The sequence below is a fragment of the Oryx dammah genome, unplaced genomic scaffold, assembly GCF_014754425.2.
Source record: "Oryx dammah isolate SB20612 unplaced genomic scaffold, SCBI_Odam_1.1 HiC_scaffold_2, whole genome shotgun sequence".
Lineage (NCBI taxonomy): Eukaryota > Metazoa > Chordata > Mammalia > Artiodactyla > Bovidae > Oryx > Oryx dammah.
The window spans coordinates 190,555,702-190,568,440 of NW_024070186.1; the positions used below are offsets into that span (position 1 = coordinate 190,555,702).

At 35.6% G+C, this 12,739-nt stretch overlaps 1 protein-coding gene and 1 pseudogene across 1 annotated transcript in view; one reads left to right on the forward strand and one right to left on the reverse strand.

The window, feature by feature from the left end:
* BAZ1B (bromodomain adjacent to zinc finger domain 1B) overlaps positions 1 to 12,739 on the forward strand; it is a 53,643-nt gene that overhangs the window by 12,272 nt on the left and 28,632 nt on the right. The window contains exons 4-6 of the mRNA XM_040261164.1: positions 3,168 to 3,369; positions 6,615 to 6,736; positions 8,729 to 8,926. Of these exons, the coding sequence (XP_040117098.1) occupies positions 3,168 to 3,369; positions 6,615 to 6,736; positions 8,729 to 8,926 (522 nt within the window). The remainder of the gene's footprint in view (positions 1 to 3,167; positions 3,370 to 6,614; positions 6,737 to 8,728; positions 8,927 to 12,739) is intronic.
* LOC120859293 lies at positions 11,843 to 12,203 on the reverse strand (annotated as a pseudogene).

A 12,739-nucleotide genomic window follows, 5' to 3' on the forward strand; every position in this document is an offset into this window, starting at 1 on the left:
TTAAATGTGATTTGATTCACTAACCATATGACAAGATTATTTCTATGTGAGTAATATTGAAGTCCCCTTTACGTAATAGTATTAAATATGTTTTTAAACATTTAATATTAAGTATTTTAATCACTAAATTTTAGAACTATGTAAAAGACTTTCAGCTATTTTTAGTCCAAATCTGTGGAATCTAAGGCAAAAGATTTCCATTTCCCTATAACAGTGATTGAGTTGACTTCTTTCTATATAAGTTTGTTTAATTTTCCAGCCCATTACTAGAGGATAACTGTCACTGAAGTAAATAGGTAGGATGACTATTACTATTATTAAAGGATTTACTAAAATACATAGGTTAACTATTTACATAATACTAAAGCAATCCCTATATAGTCCTTTGCAAGTTTAAAATAAGATTCGTTTGTTGAAGTTCTGTATGTACTGGATACTGGGCCGGTTGCTTTATATAATATCTTACAGAATCTGCACAGAAAGGCTGAGGTGGTAAACAGGCTTAGATGTTTAAATAGCCTGTTCAGGTTGATACAGTGTACTAGTATGTAATGAAATAGCTGACTGACAGTGGTCAGGACTTCTCAAAGTTTAGCCTAAATAAAATTACTTTGAGGATTTCTGAATATGCATTCTTGGGCCCTATCCCCTGAGACTTTACATGGAAGATCTAGGGTAGGACCTGAAAGTTTACAGTTGTAACACGCTTCAGGAACACCCGGGGGACAACCGTTTTGGGTAGCATCAGCTTAACCAGTGAACACAGTTGATTATCTCACATAATAAGTCTTAGAAGCAGGCAATTCCAAGTTTGGTGTAGAGGCTGTCCTGCCTTTCTGTTCTGTTCTTGGTGTTTGGTTTTGTCCTTAGTTTTGTTGCCTTTTGGTTGTAAAATTGTGACTGTATTCAGAGCAAGCCAATGCTTGTCTAAGGATAGTAAGAAAATCTTTATCAGAAGCATATTCTTCCCCATTCCCTTTTATCTTTACATATTATTGACTACCCCATGGATTACATAACCATCTTCAGCTACAAGGGGGCTAAGAAAGTGAATACTCCCTTTTTTTTCACTCCCTTTTTTTTGAAGCCTCAAAAGAAGGAGGGAGAAGAGGAGGGGGATGGCTTAGGTTAACCCAGCAGTAGCCAGTAAGTTGTCTGGTTCCAAAGTTCTTGATCTTTCCTCAGTTTACTTTGACTCCCTGTATCTCCCAGCTACTTTTTATATTTGTAATGTCTGTGGAATCATCATTGGGTTTTAATCACACACATTGGGTTTTATATCATTCGGTGTGCTGGCAGGAAACAGATGGTATTATTCAAATGGTGTAATTGAATTGAGTTTGAAAAAGAAACTTCAGATCACAGTCTGATCTAGGTCAAGGAAAACCAACAAGGAAAGGTTAAGTACCTCATGGCAATCAGTAGTGGAGAGGCTTTACTGCTTCTAAACTCCAAGTAAATGAGGGGAAAGAAAGGTTACTGGAACTAGGAGAGAATAATGTAATTGTAGAAAAGTACTTTGGTATAGTGAGAAGCAACCAGCCTGCTAAGGCTGGCAGTCAGGAGGATGCCGGTGTCACCCCACTGTCAGCTTTCTTTCACCCTGTGATTTTCTGCTTATGCTCCCCATGGATTGAACTCAAAACCTAGGGAGAAAGGAGCCCTTTGGTGTAGTTCATTAAGGCCAGCCTGTTTAAGCACAGAGCAATGTAGAGAAGACTGAGATGGACTTGGAGTGGCAAAAGGAAAATACTGCAAGGTGGAGGAGGAGAAGTTCCAGAAGAAGGGGAGAGGTGTGTCTGTGAACGTATGAAAAGATGTTTATATTCTTCAGGAATCCAGAAAGTCAAGTGGAAACCACAGTGAGATCATTTTATACACATCTGATTAGTGAATAAAGAAAAGTTAAAATAATGCCAAGTTTTGACAAGACTGTGGAGCTGCTCATCCATTGCTAACTATTTCGGTAACTGCTTTGGTCTTATTGAATACAATATGCCCTTTAACTAGGGTTTTTATTCTTAAGTATTCTCTCTTTTAATAACTGATAATGTTGAGCACCTTTTCTGCTTGTTGCTACCTTTTATTTGTGTTTCCTTTGGTGAAATGTCTGTTCAAATCTTCCTCCATTTTAAAATTTAAATTTAATTGAAATTGGATTATTTTCTTGTTTTTAAGTTGTGAGACTTATTTATATTTTCTGGATACAAATCCTTTGTTTTATATATATGCTTTTTTTGGTTCTAGTCTAGGACTTGTATTTTTATTCTCTTAACAGTGTCTTTAGAAGAGCAGACGTTTTTAGTTTTGTTGAAACCAAATAGAAAATATCTAACCATATCTATAATTATGTGTAATGTTCTAAGGTGAAAGTTGCTCAGTTGTGTCCAACTCTTCGCAACCCAGTGGGCTGTAGACCACCAGGCTCCTCCATCCATGGGATTTTCCAGGCAGGAATACTGGAGTGGGTTGCCATTTCCTTCTCCAGAGATAAATGTTTTAAAGCTTCAATTAAAAGGTAGAGATTGTCAGATTGGATAAAAAAATTTCAGCGTGATTGTAATGCAAAGAATCTAGCCAGAACAACTTTGAAAAAGTACAGCAAAAGTAGAATCCTAATCCTCTCTGGTTTTGAACCTTATTTTAAAATATTAAGATGGTATAATTTGGTATAAACATAGGCAGATACATCAGTGGAACAGAATAACATCCAGAAATAGACACGTGTGCACACGCATGCGTGCACGCACATACACACACATAGTCTGCTGAGTTTTGATAGAGGTGGAAAGGTAATTAAAGTGAAGAAAAGATAGTCTTCAATAAATGGTTCTGGAATAATTGGATATCTGTATGTAATTGATTTTTTTAGAAAATGGAAATTCTTGAACTTTATTTACACATATCAGGTTTGTATAGTAGTTAGTTAGGCCTTAATACGTTGGTACATGAATTATGAACTAGATGGTGATCGTTTTATTTTTTAAGATGTCCTATTTCAAACTAGAGGTCTGGGAAATAAAGTTGGAAAAAAAATCACTGTACCTGGCTCCTTTAGAGTTTTCGTGTACATTTTTGGTCAGGTGATATGGAATGCGTATCACCGTTACCTTTGGGTTTCTAGTTCTTAATTATTATCTTTGACTCTCTCCTATTTTTTCTTATAGGTTGGGAAGGAAAAAATGCTCAAAGTGAGGATTGTTAAGATTCATCCTTTGGAGAAAGTAGATGAAGAGGCCACTGAGAAGAAATCTGATGGCTCTTGTGACTCTCCCTCAAGCGACAAAGAGAATTCTAGCCAAATCGCTCAGGACCATCAGAAGAAGGAGGCAATTGGGAAAGAAGAGGAAGGAAGGAGGGAGAGTATTAGTATGTATGATACTGTCTCTCCTTACTGAGCTGTGCAACTCTGTTTATTTTATTATGCACAAATCTTTTTTTGAGTTCTCTAGCAACTCAGTTTATAATTGAATTTTGTTGTTAGATAGACGTGCTTTTGTTTGTTTATGCTTTGGAAAACATACCTATACTGTCACTCAGGATTTAAATCTCCTTTCACAATTAAGGGATTGGGAAGTCATTTCCTCTAGTTGCTTAGAAATCTGTGTGCACGTACCAAGCTACTCAAGATGGGGAAGAAGGTTTGCCTTCTTTTTCTCTTTAAGTTGGAATTATCTGTATATGCATGGAAGTGGGGTGATCTGAGTAGGAGGGATAAATTCTAATCCCTGTTTCTCTTCACATTGCAAGCCAGTGTAATGGTTTTGAAGTACTTCCTTTTGTCTGTTATCTGTAACTCGCATTCCTTCTCAGATGGGAACTGCCAGAATTCCGAAGCACTATGGTATCTAAAAGTAATTTTTAGGGACCTGGAGACCTAACATAATGTTTTGAAAAGTTGACGAACTGAGACATTACACATTGGGAAATTTATTTATCCTCTGAGGCTTCCTTCCCCCCTCCTCCCTTTTAAAGAAATCTGTGTCAATTAGGAATTTAACTGGGATAGATTTCTTCTATCTCTGAAGATATGAGTACTGACAGCATTTGAATATACTGAGCTTCTTCCTCTTGACTATCAGAGGATCAGATTTTACCTCATTATGTAACTGTTACAAAGTTTGAATTAGAACATTTTATTAGAGTGCTGTGCTGTATGTCTTCCCTTCTGTTTTGTGTCTCCTTATGTTTTGGGCGTGTGCAGGTGGTTTTAAAGGGATGTCCTTTTCTTGTCCCAAGGAAACTTCTGAGACTGTTGTAATGCATCCACCTCAGTTGTTGATGCTTCCGTTTTTTCACTCTGTATTGTTAATGCTGATATCAGTGTTTTTCAGTTTCTCTTTTCCTTCTTCTTGATACTGAAGGTTTACTTACATACCCAAGACTTGAGGTTGATAAGTGTTTTGGTTAAGTGTTGACCGATGATATGTCTTCTAACACTACTAGAATCAGATCATTGGAAGGGACTTCCCTAATGGTTCAATGGTTAGGACTCTGCGCTTCCACCACAGGCGGCACTGGTTTGATCCCTGATCCAGGGAACCGAGATCCCTCCAAGCTAGGCCAAAAATAAAAGATCATAGAATCAGATCATCGGAATACCAGTAATGTGTTACAGCTGTTAGTTTTATTCCTTAAGCATTGTGTACTTAGGAACCCCTAGTTTTAGACTTTGGCTTCTTTTTTAGGATGTTATATGCTTTAGTTTAGGTTTCAGTTTTGGGATATAATGTTATTGCTAGTCTGTGGAGGGAATGGTAGGCGGGCTCAGTTCCGTTCAGTCGCTTGGTCATGTCTGACTCTTTGCGACCCCATGGACTGCAGCATGCCAGGCCTCCCTGTCCATCGCCAACTCCCGGAGTTTACTCAGACTCATGTCCATTGAGTCGGTGGTGTCATCCAACCATCTCATCCTCTGTCATCCCCTTTTCCTGCTTTCAATCTTTCCCAGCATCAGGGTCTTTTCAGATGAGTCAGTTCTTCACATCAGGTGGCTAAAGTAGGCGGGCCAAAGAATGTTACAGTGTACTCTGAATGTTTTGCATTTCCATAGAAATATGATAGACAAATTCCAGTATTCAAAATGTTTTCTTACAAGGTAGCCTTCCTTCTGCTTTATGGGGGGAAATGTATTCGGCAGGAACTTTTCAGCTTTGTATTCTTAACCTCACTGTTATGAATTTCTGTGTTCCTCTATCAGAAAAGAACTGTCCTTCGTCTTGGTCACAGTACCTGCTCTGAATTCCATTCCTTCCTGCTTTCTCGGGATTGGGTTAACTTTATTATTCTGCACTGCAGTGCTTTTGAATGGTTATTGTCAACTTATAAATGACGTCCCATTTTCCAAAAGCAAAACATACTTTTCCTTGATCCTGTTGTTCTCTTTCTGACTTACTCATTCAAGCCAAAATTCTTGAGAATGTTGTCTCCACTTTTTGACCATCAGTTTATTCCTTATGCTGTTAACTTGTGCTTCTTTACTCCTGAAACTGTTCCTAGTAAGGTTTTAGGTGACCCCTAATTGCCAAATCCACTGCTTTCTTCTTAGTGTGCTTTATTTACTATTATATTTTACACTGCTGGTCACTCTCATTTTTAGTTTATTTAATATCAGGGTATCCTTTTTCTCCCACTACTTTTCTTTTTTTGCTTCCTCTCCCCACTGCTGTTCTTTAGATTTTGTGTGTTTTCATATGATTTTTGTTCTGCCTCCTTTTCATTTTTCAACACATCTGCTTGGTTTCTAAGGCAGAACACTGGGAAGCCTTTAGCTTCTCTCACATCTAGTTGGTTTCCAGGTCTGTCGTCTCAGCTGTTCACTTCACCATTCCTGATAAATAAATTCAGATGTTTACGATTATATTTTCGGATTTCCTTTCTTCAGTCTCACCTTCACATTTTATTGATTTTCTGACTGCTGAAAGTGTTTTTTTCTTTTCCTAATTTTTCACATTCATTCTTTTCTCCAAAACATACATCTGGTTAGTTTGATCAAAATTCCTTTATTTCCCTATGCCCGTAAGACAAATTCTAATCTATTTGAGTGTTGTGCAAGGTTCATTATAATTTATAAACCTCTACTTACCTCTTTAGTCTAATTTCTTTTTTTTGGCCATACTAGGCGGCATGTGGGATCTTAGCTTCCTGACCAGGGATTGAACCTGTGCCCCCTGCAGTGTGCCCCCTGGAATCTTAACCACTGGACCACCAGGGAAGTCCTATAATTGATTTGTTTAAAAAGATCACACTGTAGATCACATTCACTTGTGTCTCATTATTTGTAGTCTCTGAACAGGCCGTGTTCCTGCCAGGTCTTCTCTGCCTATCTTCCAGGCTAAGTTCATACTTCTCTCTTTCTGGGTGTTTTTCTCCCTGTAGTAATTTTCCATACCAACCTCTATTATAGTATTTTCCTCCTTGTATTGTAACTATTATTGACTTCTCCCATAGACTTTAGCTCCTTGAGGTAAAGGCTTTACAATTTATCTTTGCGTCCCATCAGTCAGTGCCTGGTTGCAGAGTACGTGTTCAGTAAAGTTATTGTTAAGGAATGAATGGGCAGAATTAAAAGAATAACTTTTTTTTTCACTGATTTTTCTGTTTATTTGACTAAGACGACAGAGCACGCAGATCTCCACGAAAACTTCCTACTTCATTAAAAAAAGGAGAGAGGAAATGGGCTCCTCCAAAATTTCTGCCTCACAAATACGATGTGAAGCTACAGAATGAAGATAAGGTTAGTTGGCACTTTATATTGAGCCTCTTACACATAGTAAATATTGTTTAAGAAAGGATCGAAGAGCTAGTTTTCTCATAGAAGATGTGCTGTGTGAATGAATTTGTTTCTACAGCAAATTCTGAGTGGTTTTCTGGTCTTCATAATTATGACTTTAAGTTAAATTGAATTTTCATTACTAGGAGAGCACATGCTTTTTCCTTTCTAATAGGAATTATTAGAGTGTAAGAGTAATTTGCATTTGAGCTTCAAAGTTAGTTGTCTGAAAAAAATAATAATCTGTTTCCAGTGGTTATGGACTTCCTGAGGAAACAGCTCTTCCCAGTTAAAAGTAGAGCTATTTGTAATAAAATAAGCTCAGAAACTGAGTTAACTCTAACCAGTGCTTTTACAAGGAATCTGTGGAGCTAATCATCTAAAATGGTAAATATCGTTTAAGTAACTTAGTACTATGTATTACTGTTGCTGAGATGTTCAATTTCCATATTTTTACATGCCCAGAATCAGGATGTATCTTTTTTTTTTTTTTTAATGGAAGTATATTTGATTTACAGTGTTGTGTTAGTTTCTGATGTACAGCAGAGTGATTCAGTTATACATATATATGTATATTCTTTTTCATTGTAGTTTATTAAAAGATACTTAATATAATTTTCTCTGCTATACATTAGGACTTTATCTATTTTATATATAGCCATTTGTATCTTTTGGAATCAGGATGTATCTTATTATCAGTTGGCAAGAATTTTTTTCTTTGTGGTGCATAAAGTAATGTGTCTTTCATTAATAACATCTTAGATTTCATGAAACATGGCATGTTGCTTTCAGGTACTTGTATTTCTATATGTATAAAATCTTATCATTAGAAAGTTGTGGGGCAGCTAGGGGTGGAAGGCAGCTGTATACTGGTTTTTTTAATAGAAGAAGGAGCTAAGGCCTTAGAAAGCCTCTTTTAGAGTGTTGTTTCTTTTCCCCACGTCAAAATGTTGACAAGTCTTATTTCATTTTGAATCATTTGTTTTATAGTTAGTGATCTGAAGACTTAATTGCATTATCAGGGTTTCTTTATATTTTAAAATTGAGTGTTAAATACAGTTTATTTTACTAAATGTTTTATGTCCCATTCAGCAAAGTGGGTTGTTAAAACATTGCTAGCAAGTCTCAATCACTTCCCTAATTAACGTTTGTTTTCTTACTGATGATTGTAACTTGTTTGGTTCACATGTAGTAAGTATGGTTTACTGTGATATATGGTTTTATAGAAAAATAGAAAATACAAATAAGAAAAAAGGTATCTCTGATTCCATACTTAAAAATGACAATTGGTGAACATAGATGTGGTTAGCTTTTAAATGACTCTCAAAAGTGGGACTATTCTGTATATAATATTTTGTAACTTGCTTTTTTCATTTACTGTATGAGTATCATTAAATTTTCTTCCAAAACAGTATTCTCAGGTTGTTAAGCATGTATGATAGTCACCAAAGGAGTTTATTAAAAATGCAGATTTCCAGACTTCACCACCACAGATTCTTCTGATTCAGTAGCTTTGGGATGAGGCCCAAGCATCTGCATTGTAAGCACACCCTAGATGATTCTGATAACTGTCCTGGTTGAGAAACTCTTTGCCCACTTGTCTGCATAGTGTCTATGTGGATATTTTAATTTGAAACATGAGTCCTTTATGGATATACCTTTATGTATTTTCCCTTCCTCCTCCCCACCCCCTTTGGTAAGCAGTTGATGATGACTCTCCATTTATTTCTAAATTCTTAATAAGAGGAACTGTGGGCAATGGATATACGCATTTTTCAGACTTTGATATATGTTGACAAATTGACTAGAGATATATTAACATTCTGTCTCTGAAAAAGGTGATAACCCTATTTTATAGGTGGAATTAGGAGTTCTCTAGAGAAAGTATAGATCTTTGTTCTCATTGGTTAATTGCTTTTGACCCCAGTATTGAGTTATTTTTCTTTGTTAATCTAGATCATCAGTAATGTGCCAGCAGACAGCTTGATTCGTACAGAACGCCCACCAAATAAGGAGATACTTCGATACTTTATACGGCACAATGCGTTACGGGCTGGTACTGGTGAAAATGCACCTTGGGTGGTGGAAGATGAATTAGTGAAGAAATATTCCCTGCCTAGCAAGTTCAGTGACTTTCTGCTTGATCCATACAAGGTAAGGCACCTTAATTTTGGACAGAAGGATAGGACACTATTAAATGAATTTATTTTCTCTGATGGCTCCAATAGGATTAGATTTACAGTAGATTTTAAACTCTAAATAATTAATTCAAAATTTTTTCACATGTATCTGTTTCATATAGGTTGATAATGGGGTTGGTAGGAGAGAGGTTGCATTGAATATCTCCTCTTCTAATATGACTTATTTTTACTGTGGTTGCATAATTAAAACAGAAACATTTACATGCATGTGCTTTTTGGTCTCAGATCTTTCTTGGAATGAGGTATCGTGTTGAAAATATTTTGAAAATTGATTGCTGAAAATGAAAGCTGATACTTGTATTGTCAGATAAGGTCAGATATACTGACATCTTTGAAAAGAATTAGTAGAAAATCTAACATTCCCCTTTGTTTTTTTTCCCTTTAATTATCTCACTGGGTTTTCACAATATTCTGATGAAGTTATATGGTATATCTGTATTAATCTTACTTTCCAGATAGGGAAACTGAGACTAGTCTAATTAGAACCAGCAGAAAGTAAATGACAGAAGCTAAGATATTGGCCTTGGATTTCTTATTGCCTTTTCCGTCTCAGGGTTTCTTCAGTAATATTTTTAAATGTGGGTTTTGAAGGGTATTTATTTCCTTTTGTTGATAAAAATTACTTATTTACATACTGATATTTCATCTTGATCTCTGGGCCAGAATGTGATCAGGAGAGGGCTACTGGTGCATTAAAACTAAGTCAGAATTCAGGATTTCTCTTTTTATCTCTTTCTTGTAATTATGAAAAACTAAGGATATCTTACAAGTGAGTCATGAACTAAATTATGTCAATTATCTTATGTTGATATCGCTAGCAAAACTATATTGATAAATATATATATTTTTTCAAACCTTGGAAAAGACCTCCAATCATGGTTTAGCATTACCATGTTATGTTATTCTAGGCCAGCATGATCAAGCAAAAATAAAGAATTCTATATAAAATCCTCTCTAAGTGAGTTTTAAGACTCTTGAATCTTTTAAGTCCTTAAATATTTTCCTCTTTTAAAATTTTACAGTTGTCTTTTATGTATTTTAGCTTAGTGATTCAAATAATATGAATAACATGAAATATCAAACAAATAATACAAATAACATAAAAGGTCTCTGGGTTTTATTAGGACAAAAAAACTGATCCACACTTATTGTAGGAGCCAGAGACTTAGAATTCCAGGAATTTATCTGTTGGAAAGCAGCTTCTGAAGAAATTGGCTATTGTGAAATTTTGTAATGAGGGCTTAAAATATTAACTTAATGAAATTTGGCTATAATTCAGATGGAGACTAGGGAGTACAAGCTTGTTTAGACTAAACTGCCGTAAGAAGACAGTGATTCTACTTAGAGAAATGGGGAGTCATGTAAGATAACCAGTCTACAAATTAAGAGCATATACTTACCTTATTATGTATTTTGTGTTCCTAAAGAGTAATTTCTTATTCCCCAGTACTATTTGATATTTCACTGATCTTTCTTTTTTGAGTTTATATGTTTCTTTTTCCTTTTTATAAAATCAGCTGTCTTAAAAAACTTTTTGGCATCCCAGCCAAGACAGAATATACTTAAGGCACAGATAAGTAGACCATGCAAGAGTGCTTTGGATCCTTCCCTGATATAAAGGAAATTTAAAATAATTCATGGAGAATTAAAGTTGATCACTTGTGATCTGCCTGTCCCAGAGGCAATGGGTTTGTGCTTGCTTCAGTAACACCTACATTAAAATCAGAACCAAAAGCAATAGGTTCAAAATTTTTTTGTCTTTGGTTTAGTAGAATTTAGTGTTTTGGGAGGCTGCTGAATACAACTACTGTAGAGAGAGATGAGGTCTAGAGAGAGGAAGCAAGTTGTGAGTAATAGTGTTAGGAAAGGACTGATGGGGAGAGCTTAAGTGGGAGAGAGAAAAATTATTTAGAAAAGTAGAATTTTTGAGTGTTATCTGAGCAGAGCCTGATACGGTGGTAGGCGTGTGTTTGTGGTCTTGTAAACCTTAGAACATAAATTACTTGAGATTAAGAACTGTTTTACTCATCTAATATCCTGTGATGTTTAGCGCAGGTATAATATGTACGTGGCTAGTGAATTCATTTCTTTAAGAAGTTCTGTTTGTTGAGAAAAATGCAGCTGACAATTGAGTTTAGGGAAAACATTTTGTAGGCCTAATGACTTGGAGGAATGATTTATAAGGCACTTGGATATAAAATAACATTCATCTAAGACGAAATCAGCCATCTCAGCTCATTTCCCTCTTGTAATACATTGCTGCTGTAGTGTTTTTTTAGTCTGTCCATATTTTTTTTTTTTTTTGCCTCACAGCATGCAGGATGCATGATCTTAGTTCCATGATCAGGGATCGAACCCATGCCCCCTGAAGTGGCAACACAGAGTCCTAACCAGCGGACTGCTAGGGAATTCCCTGTCCGTAATGTTTTGAACTGGTATATTCTAGTTGGGAAGCATTCAGATAGAGACAACAATAAGAAAATAATACTTTTTAAGACATTTGAAGTCCTAAAGTAATTTGGATTGGTTTAATATGATTCTTAATATATTTATAAAGTATTTTATTTTGAAATAATATCATGCAGAAAAACTGACATATACACAAAAAATTTCTGTGTATTCAAGTAGATTCCTTGAATGTTATATTTACCACAATTTTTTTTTCTCTTCACACACACATTTTTTCCTGAGCCGTTGGTAGTAGGTTATAAGATAGGATGCCATTTTGCAAAATACTTGAATATGTGTTTCCTTAAAGACAAGGATATTTTCTATTAATAACTATAGTATAATTACCAAAATCAAGAAATTAGCATCAAAGTAATACTGTTACCTGATCTAGAGTTTTTTCTTTTAAGTGGCCATAATCTCAAGATTTTATTATCTTCATAATAAAACAAAATAGGAAGCTTAGAACTGAATCACTTTGGATCTTTCTCTTCTTACGTCCTCCCAGCTCAATATGCATATATCTTAATAGCCAGCATTCTCTTAGATCTGCAGTTGGGCTCAGTGCATTCAAGCCTCTGCAAAATCTTCTTTGTGGTTTTAGCCTTTCTCTGGAAAACCAGCTTAGTCTGTCCACCATAGCCACTCTGCTTCCTGTCATAACTCTTCTTTCCGAGGAGAATAGAGAGACTCCTTGCGCTTCGTGGACTGTGTCTCTTTGTGGGCTGGTGCTTGTGGCACTGACTACAGAAAGTCCAGCAGGTTTTAGGAGTGGTCACCATACCTGTGAGAGTGCTGTCAGTGTGGGAAGAAGGGAGCCACAGCTTTAACTCCGATTTTGCTAATTGTCCCAATAACATCCTTTTAGCCAAACAGATTTTGTCTTGGCCCAAGTAGGATTTAATGTAGTATCATGTAATACCTTTACCTGTTACGTCTCTGTAGTCTTCTCTAATGTCAGTTTTCCTTTGTCTTTTAAAAACCTTGACATTTAAAAAAATACAAGTCAGTTATTTTGCATAATGCTCCTCAGTTTGAGTTTATATCCTCATGCTTAGAAATACCACAGAATTGTTGTATTCTTCTCAGTGAATCATATCAGAAGGCATGTGGTGTAATTTTGTCTCATTACTAGTGAAACTTATTGTATGTTTTAAAAGATACTTCTTATTTCTCCTAATAACTGAAATTTCAAGTCAGTGTTTATAGTCCTAAATTTTTTCTTTGAATAAATTTTGGTTTGTGAAGTTTGGTTATGAATTAGAGACGAGAGCTGAAGTACTTTTAAAAATAAAGTGATTTTCAGAGCACTTAAAAC